Genomic DNA, 16,937 nt, shown 5'->3' on the forward strand with positions numbered 1-16,937 from the left:
AAGAATAGGCTCTTAGTGCCAGACATCTGATCTTGACGAAGGCTGAAATTATAATCCCTATAGGAAAACGCAATAGCAGAGAAGAGCTTCCAGCTTCCCAGGAAGGATTTCAAACCCGGAAACTCCTTTCCTCATCTGGCATTTTAACTCTAGCTTTGAGATGGGAAAACTTGCATCTCCTGATTTCTCTCTCCCAGCAGACAAAGCAGCATAATGTGTCAAAGAGATAATTGTGTTTAGGTTTTTCAAAGGAGGAGACCTGCATTTCATCTATGGAAATAATAAGGTGTTGCTTTTACGGGCGAGAGAGAACCTGCATTTCTATGTGTGTGTGGGTACACAAACCAATTACAGCATCCTCAGTGGAAAATCTCTGCATGGAGGCTTCAGCAGCTGAATGTACTTGGAGGCTCAAAGCTGCCAAGACCCCGTTGACACTCAACACATGGGCACAGGCACAGAAAGTGCAGCTCATGCTGCTTGCGAGAGAATCCTGGGTACCCCGTCAGTGTCAAGAGCAGGTGGTGGGGGGGACGGGGAGCCAGGGCCACCGCACAGCCGGTGCAGCCCTGGTGTGGCACCGAGGTGCCTGAGCTCATCTTTGGCTGGAGTGCACCGAGTCCTTCCAGCCTCGTGTGTATCAGGTGCTGAAGCCAGGGCTTGGACCTCATTCAAGCCAAGACATCAGCTAAATCCTGGTCATAAACAGATTATGTTTTATCTTCAAACAGTTGGGTTTTGTTGTTTTTTGTTGTTGTTGTTGTTGTTGTTTTTTTTTTTTTGGACCTGTTATCTGGAGGGCTTCCTCCTCTGATAGTTTAACCAGTTTTGGTTTCCTGCCAATCCTTGTTCTTTGCCAGCACTGATTTCCAGATTAAACAGTTCTTTTTGTTCCTTTGATATTCACTTTGAGGTGTATATGGGGAGGACACCGACATTTCTTCTCAGGCTTCACTTTGCCTTCTACAGACCTTATAAGATGAACTTTTCATGTCTTGGTCCATCAGCTGAGTCCATCTCTCTCCTAATTCTTCCTCTAGACCATGAAAATCTGCCTCAAGATGCCTCATTGTATTGCTCCACCAGTTTGTCTGGATACCCAAAGCTAAAGATTCATCCCAATTCCAACACCCAAAATGGGCTTAGAACAGCTCTTTTGAGCTGACCCACCGGGAAGCCTGAGCAGGGTTCTAACCATGGCTTTGACCATCCAGATCTTGTCAAACCAATACTGACTCTCCATTACTCTGGTTTAATTCTGAAACAAGATGACAAGAACAGTACTGGAAGTTTCATTTGTATCAATTTTCTATTTCAAATGCTAAAATTAACTCTTCCCCAAGACAACTGCAGGTATCTCTCTCCCATTTAGCTTGATGGAAAATGAGGTTTCATGTTAAGAGTGCATGTTCCACCAATGGAGGCAAAAAGCATTTTAGCTGATATTTGAGGATAGCGGTTAATGGATGAAGCTGAGGGAATTTGAGAGACAGTATCCTTCCGTCTCGGTTCATTAGAGCACTTATGTACACGCTTAAGTTTAAGCATGAACAGGCTCATTGAAATTAATCATGTGCCAAAGTACTTTGCTGGATCAAGGGCTTAACGTGCTAATGAAGGAAAACAAGTAGATCTTCAGCTGATGAATCGTGCGTTACTGTCAGAGATCAGGAGTGATGGAGACTGACTTTGTACAAGTCTGGCCAGAATCTTGCCTGATTGAAAACAGCATGGGCAACAAATAGCAAGAGCCTGGACTTGTAAAACACATCCCTGAAATAGCACAGCAGCTAATTTTAGGCGTCTCGGTTTAGAGGAGGCTATTTTCCTCTGCAGGCAGGGGAGAGGGAGGCTCCTCCAGAGGTGATTCAGAGCAGAAGCCGGAGTGAGATGCTGTGATTCATTTCCTAGCGAAGTCTGTCTCTCCCTCCCCACCGCCCAAAAGGCAGCGTAAGGAGCCCCTCGTAGCCTCGCTCAGCCCCTGCAGGGTCACATACCAGCGTATCGCTACAGAAATGCTCTTTTCTGATTACTTGCAGCTTGACCTTTAATTAGGATTAGGCATTAGTGGAATAAATGTGGCCAATTTTGTACAATCCCTACAAGTCATTCCTGTTCCAATCAGTTGGAGCAATTCTGCTGTGTAGATACTGCTTGATTCAAAGGAAGGTAGGCTGGATTACTAGGATAAAAGTATCTGCAGACCAGTCATGCTTGTCTAAGACTTCTATTCTCCTGCCTCAGGGTAGAGAGAGGTCTTCAAACTCCTCCCCATTCAGCCCAGGTGAATTAGCACCCAACCGTGTCTGCTGGGAGCTCCTGAACCCCTGGGATGTTTGCTCTTCTGCTCTTCAAACCAAGAGGGTCTTGTTCTGCTCTTCCCTGCTCCTCACATCGCCCTGAGCAGGTCCTGGGTGGCAGTCAGGATGGGTGCTGGTCCATCTCTGAGTGATGGGTTGGGAGTTGGAGACTGAAAATAGCTTCACCTTTGCTGAGGCAGACCGTCAGACCCCTGGAGCAGTTGTACTGGTTGTACAAAATGTTTCCTCACTGTTGGCCTTTGAAATATAGGTTGTCCATACATTTTTAATAGTTCCCTGTAATAGCCTTCCTGTCGTTGTGCATGAGCAATGGGCATTTTGATCCCTTCAGAGATGCACACACCAAAGTTGACATTTGACCTGTGCTGGTTGCAGCGAGTGGTCTCTGAGACCCGGCTGTGTGTGGGTGTCCCACCGTCCCCTCGCTCTGTCACTCCAGGTAAGTCACAGCAGCCCAGTGTCATTTGCTGGAGGCAATATCGCGCTTGCACCGTTCTTCCCCCATCCCAGCTTGTCTGCGCGTGGCTTTGGCGAGGATGGAGACAAGAGTGGTTGTGGCAGGATGGGCTCTGGGAAGCATTTCGGGGTGGATCTGCAGAGACAGTACTGGTTCACGTTTGGGTTTTGCTCAGACACCCACAGATGAAGAGTCTTGAACCAGGATGCCTTTAGTTGGGGCCGTGATGCAGCAGCACACTCAGATGCTTAATTCATTTTAAACACAAACGTCATCCCTCCCGATGTTGACGGTTTTATTTCTGTGGGTATTGCGGCCGTGGCAGGTGCACCAGTTGCAGGCTGAGCCCTGTAATATATAAACCATGGTGCAAACACAACCATCCTTGATGCAAAGACCTTAAATTACACCCATTGCTAAACAGGTGATTAGGTGCTTGCTTAAGTCAGAGCTTCATTTACCTTTTTCTAGCCTGAAAAACCAGAGAAGGGAATATAATAATAAATCAGATGGCAGCCAGCCTTCAAAACCAGGTCAGCCTAGCTATCGTTTCCCTCTCTCCTCACACCTTTTTTCCCAGCCAACCTTCTTGCATCATTCCTTCGGCAGGGCCAGATGGGCGCTGTGCGGGGAGCCGCGGGGATGCGGTGTCGGTCGGCTGCAAAAGATGCCGACGCGGCACAACCGCCCAAGCGGGCAGGTACCGGTGGGACCAGCCGGAGCGGGAGCTCCCGCAGTACTTCCCAGCTTCCAGATGCCCTCACCTGCAGCTGCATTTGTTGTGGCAGATGCTGTATAAACATTAGGGCTGTTTGGATAATGAAGTTTTTACTAGCTGGGAGTAAAGTTTGCACTTAAGCAATCAGTAAGTGTCACTTACATGCAGGAAGGAATGATGATGTGCACCTCAGAAGTGTTTCTCACCGTCAGATGTGCTTCTGCTCGACTAAGAGCCTCTCATGCCATCCCAGCCTCTCGGAGTCCATTGAGAGTGATGCATTTTAACCTTGACTGCAGCCCTTATTTGCATGTGCGGTCTTTAAATTATTCTCTGTAGCACAGCAGAATAAATGTTTAGGAAACCAATTTGCTCTGTTTTAGAACGCGGGGTCATAATACCATGCGATGCTGTTGATTAACTAGTAAATAATGCATAGGCTGATTGCCCTTTAGCTTTGTTGACTGTGTAGGAAAAGGTTAACGTTCAGCATTAGGATGCAAGCAGGGCTGCCGGAGAAACACCTTCTCAATGAGTCCCTTCTCATTTGACAGGTGCAAAACATGTCCCAGTCGATAGAGGTGTTGGACAGGCGGACTCAGAGAGACCTACAGTACGTCGAGAAGATGGAAAACCAGATGAGGGGACTGGAATCAAAATTTAAACAAGTGGAAGAAAGCCACAAGCAGCACCTGGCAAGGCAGTTTAAGGTATGTCTGCTTTCCAGTCCTCTTAACGAAGCTGTGACCAGGGGTTTGACATGGTGGACATGACCTTGGTCCCCATCAGCTCACGTAGCTCTTGGTCCGGTCGTACACGGTGCTGGTGGCCGCCCATCCTCCTCCCCAAAGCACGGCCAGATCCTGGTTGTGCCATCGCATCCTCAGCCGCAGAACATTGTTCTAGAGGCTAAAAACATAAATCTCTGCATTCCCATCCCCATGAACCACTTGGGTGCCCCACACAGGGCGGTGTAGGGTGAGATGGGGTCTGCGGGGAGACCTCGGGGCAGCTGAGATCAGGGTGAGGGGGGTTCCCTGTTTCTTGGGGAAAAGCCCATCCTTGGGGTGGTTGTAGCAGCGGGGCAATCGAGCAAAGAAATCAACTCCCCTCCCAAAATATAAACCCAAAAGTACAACCATTGCAACTGTCCTCGGGCTGGCAAACTGCACATCTCAAGGATGTGCAAAAGTCCAATTTTGAAGGAATGGTGCTGGCACCAGAGCCAGCACCTTGTGATGGATTATATGTGTTTTGTCCTGGTGTCATGCAAATGAGAAGTGAAGAGATCAGCCTTTTAAATGAAGCAAGCAATGGTCAAACTTTTAAGAACTTGATTGAGAGCAAACAAAATTGCCAAAAAGAGGCTGTCAGCAATATTTGGAATGTTACATTTTAGTAGTGTTGTGGGTTAATAGATATTAAAAAAAAAACTAGAAGATTTCTAGTGAACTTTGGGGACATTTCTGATCAGCAACCCAGCTGATTCCCATCCTCATCTTCAGGGAGCTGCCCGGTTGGCTGGTATTCTAAAGCAGAATTATTTTAACTGATGTGTTAAATACTGAAATACCAAGATAACATCAGGAAAAGCTGGGAAGAAGGTTCTCAAAACTTGTCACCAACTCCACCTCCTCCGCTCCCCATCTCCATTTACTGCAGGACCCTAAATTTAGCTCTGCAGTCTGGATGTCAGGACCATCTTTCTGATTTAAACATGAGTTTCTTTTTATTTCTTCTTTATTTCTTTCTTTTCCCCCACCCTCCATCCTGATGAGTTTAATCCTCCCCATTGCCTGCCAGGGAGCTTGCACCAAGAAATGCAAGTAAATAAGAAAATAAATCGATTCCCCACATGCAAACAGCAGGAGGGAAAGCCTCTTGACTTAAATAGGAGGGGATGGGAAGGAAAGAAGTGAGGCTGAGGAACCAATTTCTGCTCCCGTTCGCCCCCGAGCTGCTTCAGCAAACAAATGTCGCAGCCCTGAGTGCGGTGAACTTGGCCACTGTGCAATGATTTAAGCAGCACCAGGTATCCTGTGTATGCTAACATGCTTCATTAACGGGTAGGTGCATGCATATTTATGTCTACTCATTAGCTGCTGGAGCAAAGCATCTTTAACAAAATGCTGCATACCATGCCTTTAAATGAGGCCTTCATTTAATTTAAAAAAGAGGAAAAAAAAAAAAGACTTCGTTTCTGCAAAATAAATTTGATAATTACTTTGATTCTTATGTTCTTTATAGCATGCCTAAAACCAGTAAGGAATTTTTGTCTAATTTGCTGCCAAAGCACCATTTTAAATAACAGCCACAGCATTTTGTTTCTGCTAATGCCAGCATTAAAATGTGAGTGGTTTGGAGCTCTTGTGTCTTCTTTTTTTCTCTTTAGTTCCGTAAGAGTATTTGTCTATGAATGGCTATCTATATAAGGCAGGTTAGTGAGCTAGATCCTCAACAGTATTTCATTTTCTTGCTTACAGGGCTAACTTAAAAGCAAGTTTTTTCAATGCTGCAGTGACTGAAGAAGCAGTTCACTCCCATGTAACCATGAAAAGAGGGCCACAGAGCATTTTGCACCATGCATTTATTTTTTTGATTATTTTCCAAATTAGCACCATATCTCACTAAGGAACCTTGAACCACACAGCCGAGATCTTCCTTTGCATGCAATTGTAGATGCATTTCATGAATAGTTTGAAACCCTTGTCAATGCATATATATATTATTTTATTTTATTTTTTTGGAAAGAAAAAAAAAAAGAACTCTGTGTATGTGATCTGAAGCATGTAACCCTAAGATGTTGCATTCTAAAAATGACAAATAAAGGCCTTTCCCAAATATTTTGGTGTTCTGCAGCCTGTTTAATATGTTCTTTCCAATACATCATTTGGACCAAAGTAATAACTAAAAATAATTTTAATTATAATAATTGTGGGATATGAACATTGCACTCACATAGGAAGCAACCAGGTCAAGGCAGAGTGTTGCAGATTTTTGCACGCATAGCACTGAACCGAGCTTATTTTAACCTTGCAGGCAATAAAAGCGAAAATGGAGGAACTTAGGCCTTTGATACCAGTGTTGGAAGAGTACAAAGCCGATGCAAAATTGGTATTGCAGTTTAAAGAGGAGGTCCAGAATCTGACGTCAGTTCTAAACGAACTCCAGGAAGAGATTGGCGCCTATGACTACGAAGAGCTTCAGAACAGAGTGTCAAATCTTGAAGAAAGGCTTCGTGCATGCATGCAAAAATTAGGTAGGCTCAGAACAACATGGTGGCACTGGCTAAACACCATCGATGTTAAACCCTGCATCCCGCCTGGAGGCAGAGATGCTAGACTGGACATCTCCTTGGGCCTGGCCTGGCTGGAAGGGATGAGCTCGTCCAGCCAGGTTCGATCCTGTAAATATTTATGCGATAAGTAACATGAATCTTGGGAGTAGTCCTGCTGAGGATTACTGGCATGACCAATGTTGCTCATGGCGTAAATGCTTCAGGATCAGGCCCTTGGCACTAGGCATGTGACATTTTGCAGCGTTTGCATAAGTGGAGGGTGAAACGCGGTGAATTCGTGGCCGATTTGCAAATAACACTTATGCAAAGCAAACACATGCACCCATTTTGCTTATGCATCAATGTCCGATCTTATTTGCTAACTGGACCTGGCGCCTCAGCAAAGGTCTCTGTGCACCGCTTTAGGTAGCGGGGGTGGGCGTGCAAGCTGTGACTCGGTTTCCCTGTTTTCCTTTTCTTTTGCATCTTGCAAATCCCCGTTGAGAAGAGCATGGTGTAGCCGGTGTGGGTTTGCGGTTTGGTCCGGATGATGCCATGTGCAGGATATAAATTCCTCCCCATCTCTCCTGATCCCCGAGGGAGCCCCTTCCATCAGGCCAAGTAACCAGCAATGTGAAAATGCAAGAGATTCGTCTGTAATCTCATTCAGAGAGTATTAATTGACTGAAGCCTGTGGGTCTATGGTGGGGAGACACGATTGTAGCTAAACCCAGCATCTGACCCCAAAGCGGGGATGGAGAAGGGGAAGGAGGGCACTGCCCCCCGCAGCTGCAGATCTCCCCACCATTCCTTGGCCTAGCTCTGGCTTGATTTAATTTCTACTTAAATTATTGACTTTCTTGTTAAGCAATTTAGATAATCTAAACACACTAACTGCTCTGCAGTCTATTTTGGAGGCACATATGAAATTACACTCTCAGGTAACTTCGTGGAAGATCAGGTCTCATCTGAGCGCTTTATATCCTTGGCAAGGTAACGCTCTCTCTCTGCTGCTGGGATTGCTTTTGCTTGTTTCTAGATGCCTGCACACTTCTGTAAGCAGCCGTCTTCCCTAGATTTCCCCTCTGCATTTCCATCCTGTCCTCTGTTACCTTGTTACATCCCTTATAAGCTTGAAACCTTGGAGAGGAAAGCGAATTTCCACGTAAGCCTGGATGCTCAGAGGTATTTGAACTACAAATGTGCAGCGAGTCATGTACCGAGATACCCCTGGGGAGCTGCCTGGGCAGCAGGTACAACCCCCCTGGCCGAGTGGGAGGGCAGAGCCTGATTTCTCATTTATTAACGAGCGCTGATGTGCCCAGGTTTGGTTCGGGAGCAGAATGGGCTGAGGTGAGCTGTGCCATCACTTTCTGCACCGTGCCTGTGGTCCCTCGTGCTCTGATGGCCACAGGGAAGGCAGCAGAGTTGGGGGTGACAGGGAAGTCCTGCCCTTGTCCTCAGGGAAGTCCTGACCTTGTCCTCACCCTCTTGAATTCCACCCTGAAAGCTTATTGGGGACAGAAATGATCAAGGTTATAATGACGTGGTGCGTTCTGTGTTAGCAGTATGTAAAACCTGGAGCTTTGTTGTGTGGGGACCATACCAACGTCTCAGGAATGACAGTGGGTAAGGTAATCAGGGTGGGGAACAGGCCCAGGAGTGTCTTGTTGACCAAGGTCATGTAGAAAACCTCCCAGCAGCTGCCGGCTGTCAGAACATCTCTTGAAAATGAGGAGGAGCCGCAGGTGATGGGTACAGGGAACAGCAGCAGGACCAGGGATTTCAGTTGGGGCTGGAGAAGTAATTCCCCAGGGATAGTTTTTTTAAACAAAACCATCCTGGACCCCACAGCCCCTCTGCATCTGGCCTTGGTGGAGCTGCCCAGCCCAGGCTGGCTCCACCAGAGCCCTGGAAGCTGTGATGATCCTCCTGCAGACCCTGGGCAGACTTTAAGAAGGAGCTCCCAAACCATTCAGGGCCCAAAAAACCCCAGATTTTGTTCTTGGACCATTATCCCCTTCTGCTCTGGGCTTGTTACATCCCCATCATGCTCAGGTCCTCCAGCTGGGACATCCACCCCAGGCAGTAGCGCAGGTAAGGCAGCTGGAGGCAGCTATGATGGTGAGCTCTTGCAGGCAGCTTTTTATAGAAATAAAATGGGGTTTTTTTTAATCTTTTTGAGGCTTTATTTGTGCTTTTTGGCTGTGCCACTTTTTCTCCTCTGGCTCTCCCTTTGACTGTGGTGTCAGGGGAGCTTTGCTGCCTCGCAGCATTGCAGCACCCCTGGGTGCTCATGGAGATGGATGCAGAGTCTCATAAGGGTTTGCCCAGGAGGGTGATTTATTCAGTGGCTTAGCAGCAAACAGCACGGATTGAATTTCCAATGTTGTTTATTGCTCCGGAGTGTAAACCAGTGAAAATGGTAGTTAATTGAGTTAAATTCGGATAACAGCCTTACAGACACTTTACTGCCACATGATGAGGCCCCGTTTGCTGAGGATTGCTGTTTGCTGCACATTATCTGCTCGGAGGGATTCACTGGTGTTTCAAGTAGCACGTTTTAGCTTAGATTTGCTCCTGCATGAGCCAGCAATGCTGCTTATCTGGTGCTTGTTTACTTGCTAGAGCTCAGGGTCCAGCTCAGAGTGCCCAGAACGGGATCGGGGAGCTGCTGCAATGAGCACAGGACAAGGGAAGGGATGTGTTCCTGTCCTGTTCACCTCTCCCCAACCTCCGGGCAGCACTGATGCTCGACGCTGCAGCAGCATTTTCCTTAGACAAGGTCCTGTTTTGCATTTTAGGTTCCCTAAGCATTATTGATGGATCAATAGTGAAAACACTTCCTGACCCTGGCATGTGTGTGGAGGGAAAAAAAAAAATCAATAATGGCACATTCAATCTGTTATTCTGTTTACACTCTTAAAGATCACTATTTATACAGGGATTTTAACGTTTCCATTAACGTTCCTAAGAGGAGCCTTGGAGGAGTGGAGAGGTTGTTGCTCCTTGATTCAAGGGGGAATTTAACTCAGCTGTGCTCTACAGGCTCATGTTTGCCTGATAGCACGAGCTTGCCCAGACTCTTGGCAAAAAATCTCAGCCCACAATCCTAGCACAGAGATGGGGATAGAGCCCTGACAGCCTGTCCCAGATAATTTGGGGATGTGGGGGATGCTCCCAGCTGGGTTAGCAGAATTGAGGGTAGGACACAACCCAACTACTGCAGCCCCATCGCTGCTGCAGGGGGCTGGGGATGGGATAGGGGGGATCAGACCTCACCTTTGTGGGGAGCCCCAGCAGAGAAGGTGCTCGGCTGCAGCAGCATCAGCACAAGCAGAACCGCAGAGTTCAGAAGGAGACGGTGCTGGTGTCAACGTGATGGTCGCGGTGGTGGATAAATTGCTGCTAAGCTGGTAAACGTCCCTTGTGGGCTGGATTTTAGGAGAAATATGGAGCGGGGGTGTTAGTATCCTGGGAGGATGGTAGCGCTGGTTTTAGCTGGAGGAAAGCGTGTCTTCTCCTGCTGGAACGTTCCTGGTGTGGCTGGAGAAGGGGCTGTGTGCGCGGTGGGGGGTTGTTGCTGCTCTGCAGGCTGCAGGAGGGCAGGTCAGGATAGCTGGCTGGGTCTGCCTGGAAGGTCACTTGGGAAAAGGCCGATTTGTGCAGTTTTCCAGGAACAGGGACACACAAGCCCCCACAGGCCATAGATCCAGGGGTGTGAAAAGTGCTGGGGAAACTGGAGTGAAAACAGGTCTTGTGTGAATGCCCCAAAAGCTGCTGCTCACAGGCTTCCCCGGTGTCCTGGACTCATGGATGGGCACGAGGTTGCACTGTCCTATCTCACGTTCATCCTTGAGTGACCTGAAATGCCCAGAGCATCCCATGCTCCTGCCATCCCAACGGGAGAGCACGTTTGCTGCAAAAAGTTGTCCATCCCCTGAGACTCGCAGGGACCTGGCTAACAAGAGACCTTAAAGCATTTGGCTCCAGCATCCATTTGAAACCTCCCCCTGGCATGACTACCTATGATAGATTTACACCAGGAAAGAAAACACCTTGCCCTGTGTAAGAGCAACTCTCTTGCGTTACTAAAGAGCTATTGTTAATGTGCCTCCAGCTAAACGTGTATGGGGTGTAGCCTCACTACTTGCAAACATTAGTTTACTTTTATCAGCTGCTGCTTTTTTTTTTACTTTTTTTTTTTTTTTTAAATCAATCAGCTTTTATACAACTGTTCTCTCCAGGGAAATGGATGGAAAGAGATAAAGTGACAGCAATGTAGGGCTGCGATAATGGAAGGCAGATCTGTGATTAGAGGAAGGCCAGTCCTCGGCAAGGAGAATTTGCAAGACATTAAGCATTTATTATTTTAACCCATTGCATCCCTTTGTCAATACCAATGCCTTGCTCAGGAGATGCTGCTGCAGGTCCGCTGAATGTGTCCAGGTTTTAAACGAGTAACCACAGACCATCCAACACCAGCCCCCCCGTCCCTCCTGCGGCATCTTCGTCTCTTCTCCTGTCGTTCCTTGGTGCACATGTGCTAAAATGCTGGTGCCACAGGAGACCAGAATGGCAGCTTTGCTGAAACTTGGGGATATTGTTGGAAATAGGAACTTGGCATGTGGTTGTACCTTTGATGCTGAGGCTGTAGCGTTGCAGGTATCTAGTCATGGGCATCCCCAGAGGGACGCTGGGGTCAGTGTCAGAAGGGAAGGGAAACAAGCTGCCAGCGCAGTGAGTTGGGAGGAGAGTTGCCACTGTTTCGTCTCATGTTTAGGGCTTAAAAACACAGCCAGGCACTCAGCTGGGCTTTTAAATGTGCTGACATGCCCACTGAAGTCAATGGCGTGAAATCAGCAGTGTGAAGCACCTAAATATGCTGCAAAACCTGGCTCGTGGCGCTGCACGGGTGCTCATCCCTGTTGTGGTGATGCTGAGGCTGGGCAGGATTCTGGAGGCAGCTCCCGAGGGACCCCTGGAGCCCCCCCACCTCCTGCCCTCCATCCTCTGCATTTGGGTTCCTCAAACGGAGCTGGTGGAGAAGACAGGAGGAGGCTGGTGAATTCCTCAGTGTCTCCTAAGTGCACCAACAGATAGGGAACAGAGAAGGTAGCTGGTAGAAGCCCGTAAATGGTCTTTGCAGGGAAGAGATTTATGTTGTATATAATTTCCCACCTTGTTTTCTTTTTCTCCTTTGCATAACCTATAACAAATGCATGTTTCCAGCAGGGCTGGAATAGATACGTCTGTCTTTTTATCTTGGCTGCACCCACTCTGTTACAGCAGAAATGAGCAGAGCTATTCAGCTAATTTCCCCACCTGGCTGCTCGACCCTGGCTAACGCTTCTCATTTTCTATTCCGTGACATTAGCAGCAGGGCTGGTTTAGGAAAGCTTGTTTTCTTGGGGGCAGTGTGATAAGGATAATTGTTATTTAGAGGCAGGAAACAAACAAAAACATCCGACAGTTGTTCTCTTAATTACCTTGCTTAGTTACCTCTAATTAAATAAAAACTGAGCTGCCCATCAGCAGGGGAGAGCAGTGGGTGGTGGCCAGTGCCAGTGCCCATCATCGGGGCTTCAGGGCTGGCAAAGACCCATCACCAAAGGTGCTCTGACGTGGTGCTCACCAGCCTTGCACTCTTTTTCAGCTTGTGGCAAGCTGACGGGAATAAGTGACCCGATCACAATTAAAACCTCGGGGTCCAGGTTCGGATCGTGGATGACGGACCCTCTTGCTCCCGAGGGAGAGAACAAGGTAAGAGCGTAACAGCTTCATCCCTGTGTTCCCACCTCCACGGATGTGGCTGAGGTCATTGGAAACTCAATACATCCAAGCACCGAAGCCCAGGTTGTGCCTTGTGAAACCTGTGGAAGGTCCTAATTCATCTCGGGGGGGATCTGCTGCAGGAGGGGGCTGAGCATCCCGCAGGGAGGGAGGATGAGGAGGGTGGTGAGCAGCCCCGTGCAGTGGTCCCTTCCCAGGGCAGGTGACACTCACTGCAGTGATGAGCGTGTGTGGTCTCAGAAGCGTCACCACAAGGTCTGTGCTCCTGAAAAATCAAAAATGGGGTTTCTCAGCTGGGTTTGGCAGCCAAGGGGGAGCTGGGGCCAACCAGAGGGACCCATGGTCCTCTGCTGCTGATGATGTCTCCAATAACATCACCTGACTGCATTTGTCCTCCATCCTCATTATCCTCCTCCTGCACTGTTGTGAGGCATTAACTGATTGCAGCCAGAGAGAGATTTGTTTTGCTTTGTTTTGGCCTTTTTGTTTTTCCCATTCAGACCATTCCATTTTGATCCCAAGGAGGTAGGAAGCCAATAACTGGCTGAAAATCAATCCGGGCTTCCCATGACTGATGGAATGGAAAATATCTCGAGTGTTTCCTGAGGATTTGCAGGCAGCAAAACAAAACAAAAACCAGAGAGCTTGGCTGCATGGCAATTCAAAGGATGAAGGCAGCAGCAAGGGCTGTATTGGGGCATCTATTTTAAGAGCTTTGCCCCATGATCACCTTTCAGTAGCTAAGAGAGGATGAGGGATGCTCTGGAGAAACCACCCCTGGGCTTGGCTCTGTTTTCCTGTGGATGTGCAGCAATGAAGCAGCAGTGACTTGACATGTTGGGCTCTTTCCCTCCAGCAACTGGTTCCTCAATACAAAACCTCCATATTTTACAGTTATGAAACAAAACTTCATGTATAGCCCCAATATGATCCTAATTATGAGGTGAGATGGGAAGACTTTACCCACATCACATCTTGTTTTGCTCAAGAGAGGGGACTTGTCCCCTTTGGGCTGTGCAGCCCTCAGCGCTATTAATAACGTGATTTATACATCTGTGAAAGGAGAGTCAGACCTTTTGCGGCTGAAGCTGGTTGATCAAATTCTAAAGATCTTTCCATGTCTTCAGAGATTTTTGTCTCAAACCGGTATTTTTAATTTTATTTTTTACCCATACCTTTTTTTCTACAGTGTGTTTTTGTTGTGAGAGTAGACACGCAGTTTTCTCTGTGCCAAAGCTCAACCTTCACAAGCGTGTATGTGTATATAATATATAAATATATAGTGAATTTTATTAGAAACACACAGTTAAGTGAACTTCCTTGCCTGCCCTGCAGAGGAGGGAGCTGAGGATGAGGAGATATGGGTGGGTTTTGTGTCCATCTGATGTTGCTGAGCCCCAGGAGGTGTTTGGTGGTTCGTGTGGTCATCTATTCATGTCATGAAATCATTGTACATAACTGGGGAAAACTGGAAACCTTATGGGAGCAGCCTGCTCTTCTAAGGGACCCTGGGGACAGACAGATCACAGAGATTATACCAACAGATTTTGCAAGGGGTTTGCACAAGAAGTTTGCACTACAACATTACCCAATTCGACATCCTTAAACGCTTTCCTCTTGTTACCTAATTTACTTTTCGTCCTTCCTAAACAGTTTCTACGGAAAGCAGCTATCTTATTTTTAGGCAATAACTTCATACAGAATGTCACTCACTGGCTGGATATTTCATCTTGATATTAACTGCACAGCTTTGTCATTTGCCTCGGAATTGGTTTCATATGACAAAAGCTTTTTTTTATGGCGTCTAGACAGTGTCCCTAGTGAACTGGCGCTTAAATGATGATCTAAAATCTCTCCCCCATCTACCGATAGCAACATTTTGATGTCTTTGTTATATTTTAGTGGCCTTGGTTTCAGTTTTTGATGCAGAAGTGTATGATTTTTAAACCAATATGGATTTTGCCTGAATTTCCTTGACAATGAGCGATTGCATCCGTCACTTCTGCATGCCAGATTAATGGAGTTCTGGTGTCGGTTACTGTGTGCCACCTCGATGCGGCTTATGGGAAGTAAAAGCAGCATCAAGATAATAATCCGGATTTAGCCAGAGAAAAGATGTTAATTGTGCCCTGGAAGGGCAGTCACCATCATGTAGCTCTCCCAGGGAATCGCTTAAGCTCCCATGTTCCTGCACAGATACCAAGTTTCCCCCCAGGAAAGCTTTGCTATTCAGTTGATTTCTCATTTGATTCTGGGGTTCCCAAAATTTGGTTTATTTCTGGGCATCAGTGGCAGGTGCTGGATATATTGTTTTCCAGCAGATTGGATTCCTTGCTCTGGATTTTGCTCCCAGTTGAGTTTCCAGGGTGCTGTGCCTGGCTCAGCTGGGTCTCTGCTGTTCTCTAACCCCATGTGTTTCATTGCTCGCCCAGGTCTGGTACATGGACAGCTACCACAACAACCGCTTCGTCCGTGAATATAAATCCATGGCAGATTTCATGAATACTGACAATTTTACCTCTCACCGTCTCCCTCACCCGTGGTCAGGCACCGGTCAAGTGGTCTATAACGGCTCCATCTATTTCAATAAATACCAAAGCCACATAATTATCAGGTTTGACTTGAAAACAGAGACCATTCTCAAGACTCGCAGCCTGGATTATGCCGGCTACAACAACATGTACCACTACGCCTGGGGTGGCCACTCGGACATTGACCTCATGGTAGACGAGAACGGGCTGTGGGCTGTCTACGCCACCAACCAGAACGCTGGCAACATTGTCATCAGCAAGTTGGACCCCAACACCCTCCAGAGCCTCCAGACCTGGAACACCAGCTACCCGAAACGCAGCGCCGGCGAGGCCTTCATCATCTGCGGCACCCTCTACGTCACCAACGGCTACTCGGGAGGTACCAAGGTCCACTATGCCTACCAGACCAACGCCTCCACCTACGAGTACATCGACATCCCCTTCCAAAACAAGTACTCGCACATTTCCATGTTGGACTACAACCCCAAGGATCGGGCCCTCTATGCCTGGAACAACGGGCACCAAATACTTTACAATGTCACCCTCTTCCACGTCATCAGGTCTGACGAGTTGTAGTCCATCCTTGTCTAGAAACTGATTTAGAAAGCAACAAAAAAAAGGGAAAAAAGGGAGAAATTAATTAAAAAAAAAATACTAATATCAAGGAAACACTCTTTAAATAAGTAAATATATAAACAGCTGCCAAAATTAAGACCAATGTCATGGAGGATTATTCAGTATACACCTGACAGATCAGCATTACCTCTACATTTCTAGAAGTCTGGCCCTGTGTTATAGACTCACGAATAACCATGTACTTGCAGCTGGAACTGCACTTGAAGAACCACTTAAGTTTTGGGGTTTTGTTTTGTTATGTTCGATAGCAAACCTGTAGTACATACTAAAGAAGTAAGGCAATGACTGTTGAAAGTTTATCCTTGGGAGACTCGCTTTCTTCTGTGTGTGGGTTGCATGGACATTTCCCCAGCATCGCGGTCAGCTGTGATGGTTGTGTGATTTGTATTTCTAAGCAGAAAACGCTGACCCGTGAGGAGCTCTCGCTGTCTGAACAAGACCTATCACAGGTTAGTTTTCTTCGCCTTCCATTGCAGCTACTGTCTCTCAACTGTGTTCTTGTCACTTAGATTAACTGTGCTGAGACCCGAAGTAGCTCATGGATCTGTGTCTTAGTAACTATTAAACACGATGGTTTAAGTATGTATTATGAACAAGTTGTTGTACCCATATTGTTTGAACTTATGTATTCAGCAAATATATTGTATAATGTATGTCTGTTATTTACCAGAGGTGGCAAAACTTTGTATGTCCAGTTTATGCAATGAATGTTGTAAATGCAATGCTGTAGTTTGGATTAATAAATGATGGTTTTGTTTCTAAAAAGAAAAAAAAGATCAGTGTTCACCCTTATACACAAATAACCAATTTCATGTTGATAATTACAAGAATATTCTCTTACTGTTATACTATCTACATAGCATTATGGTGGTTGGAAATCGCTCCTGTGGAAATCCTGTGCCATCAGATTCCCATGGGAAGCCCAGTTTATGGAAGTGAGAAGGTAATTAATTTTTTTTAAGAGGCAAACTTTGTACTATCCACAGTTATCTAAGGAACAATAAAAATATTAGGAGACTTCCCTGCTTTGTTTATTGTCTTCTCTGTATGAATGACCAGACACAGGGCAGGGGTAACAGGAATTACTGGGGAGTCTTTTGGCTCAGATTCCTCTCCATCCCAGAGTCAGGCTGTGACAACATTTGGTATCAATGCTGCAACAGGCAGAAGTGGTGTCTGTCACCTTCATTAGGGTGGGAGACAC

At 46.8% G+C, this 16,937-nt stretch overlaps 1 protein-coding gene across 2 annotated transcripts in view; it reads left to right on the forward strand.

Annotated features, from left to right (window-relative positions):
• Nucleotides 1–16,728, forward strand: part of OLFM1 (olfactomedin 1) — a 30,528-nt gene extending 13,800 nt beyond the window's left edge. For both annotated transcript variants that reach the window (XM_082068000.1, XM_082067999.1), the window contains exons 3-6: nucleotides 4,051–4,206; nucleotides 6,536–6,755; nucleotides 12,430–12,536; nucleotides 14,999–16,728. In XM_082068000.1, the coding sequence (XP_081924126.1) occupies nucleotides 4,051–4,206; nucleotides 6,536–6,755; nucleotides 12,430–12,536; nucleotides 14,999–15,673 (1,158 nt within the window). In that variant the 3' untranslated portion in view covers nucleotides 15,674–16,728. The remainder of the gene's footprint in view (nucleotides 1–4,050; nucleotides 4,207–6,535; nucleotides 6,756–12,429; nucleotides 12,537–14,998) is intronic.
• Nucleotides 16,729–16,937: the final 209 nt, after the last annotated feature.

This window comes from Streptopelia decaocto, assembly GCF_964273445.1.
Source record: "Streptopelia decaocto genome assembly, chromosome: 17".
NCBI lineage: Eukaryota > Metazoa > Chordata > Aves > Columbiformes > Columbidae > Streptopelia > Streptopelia decaocto.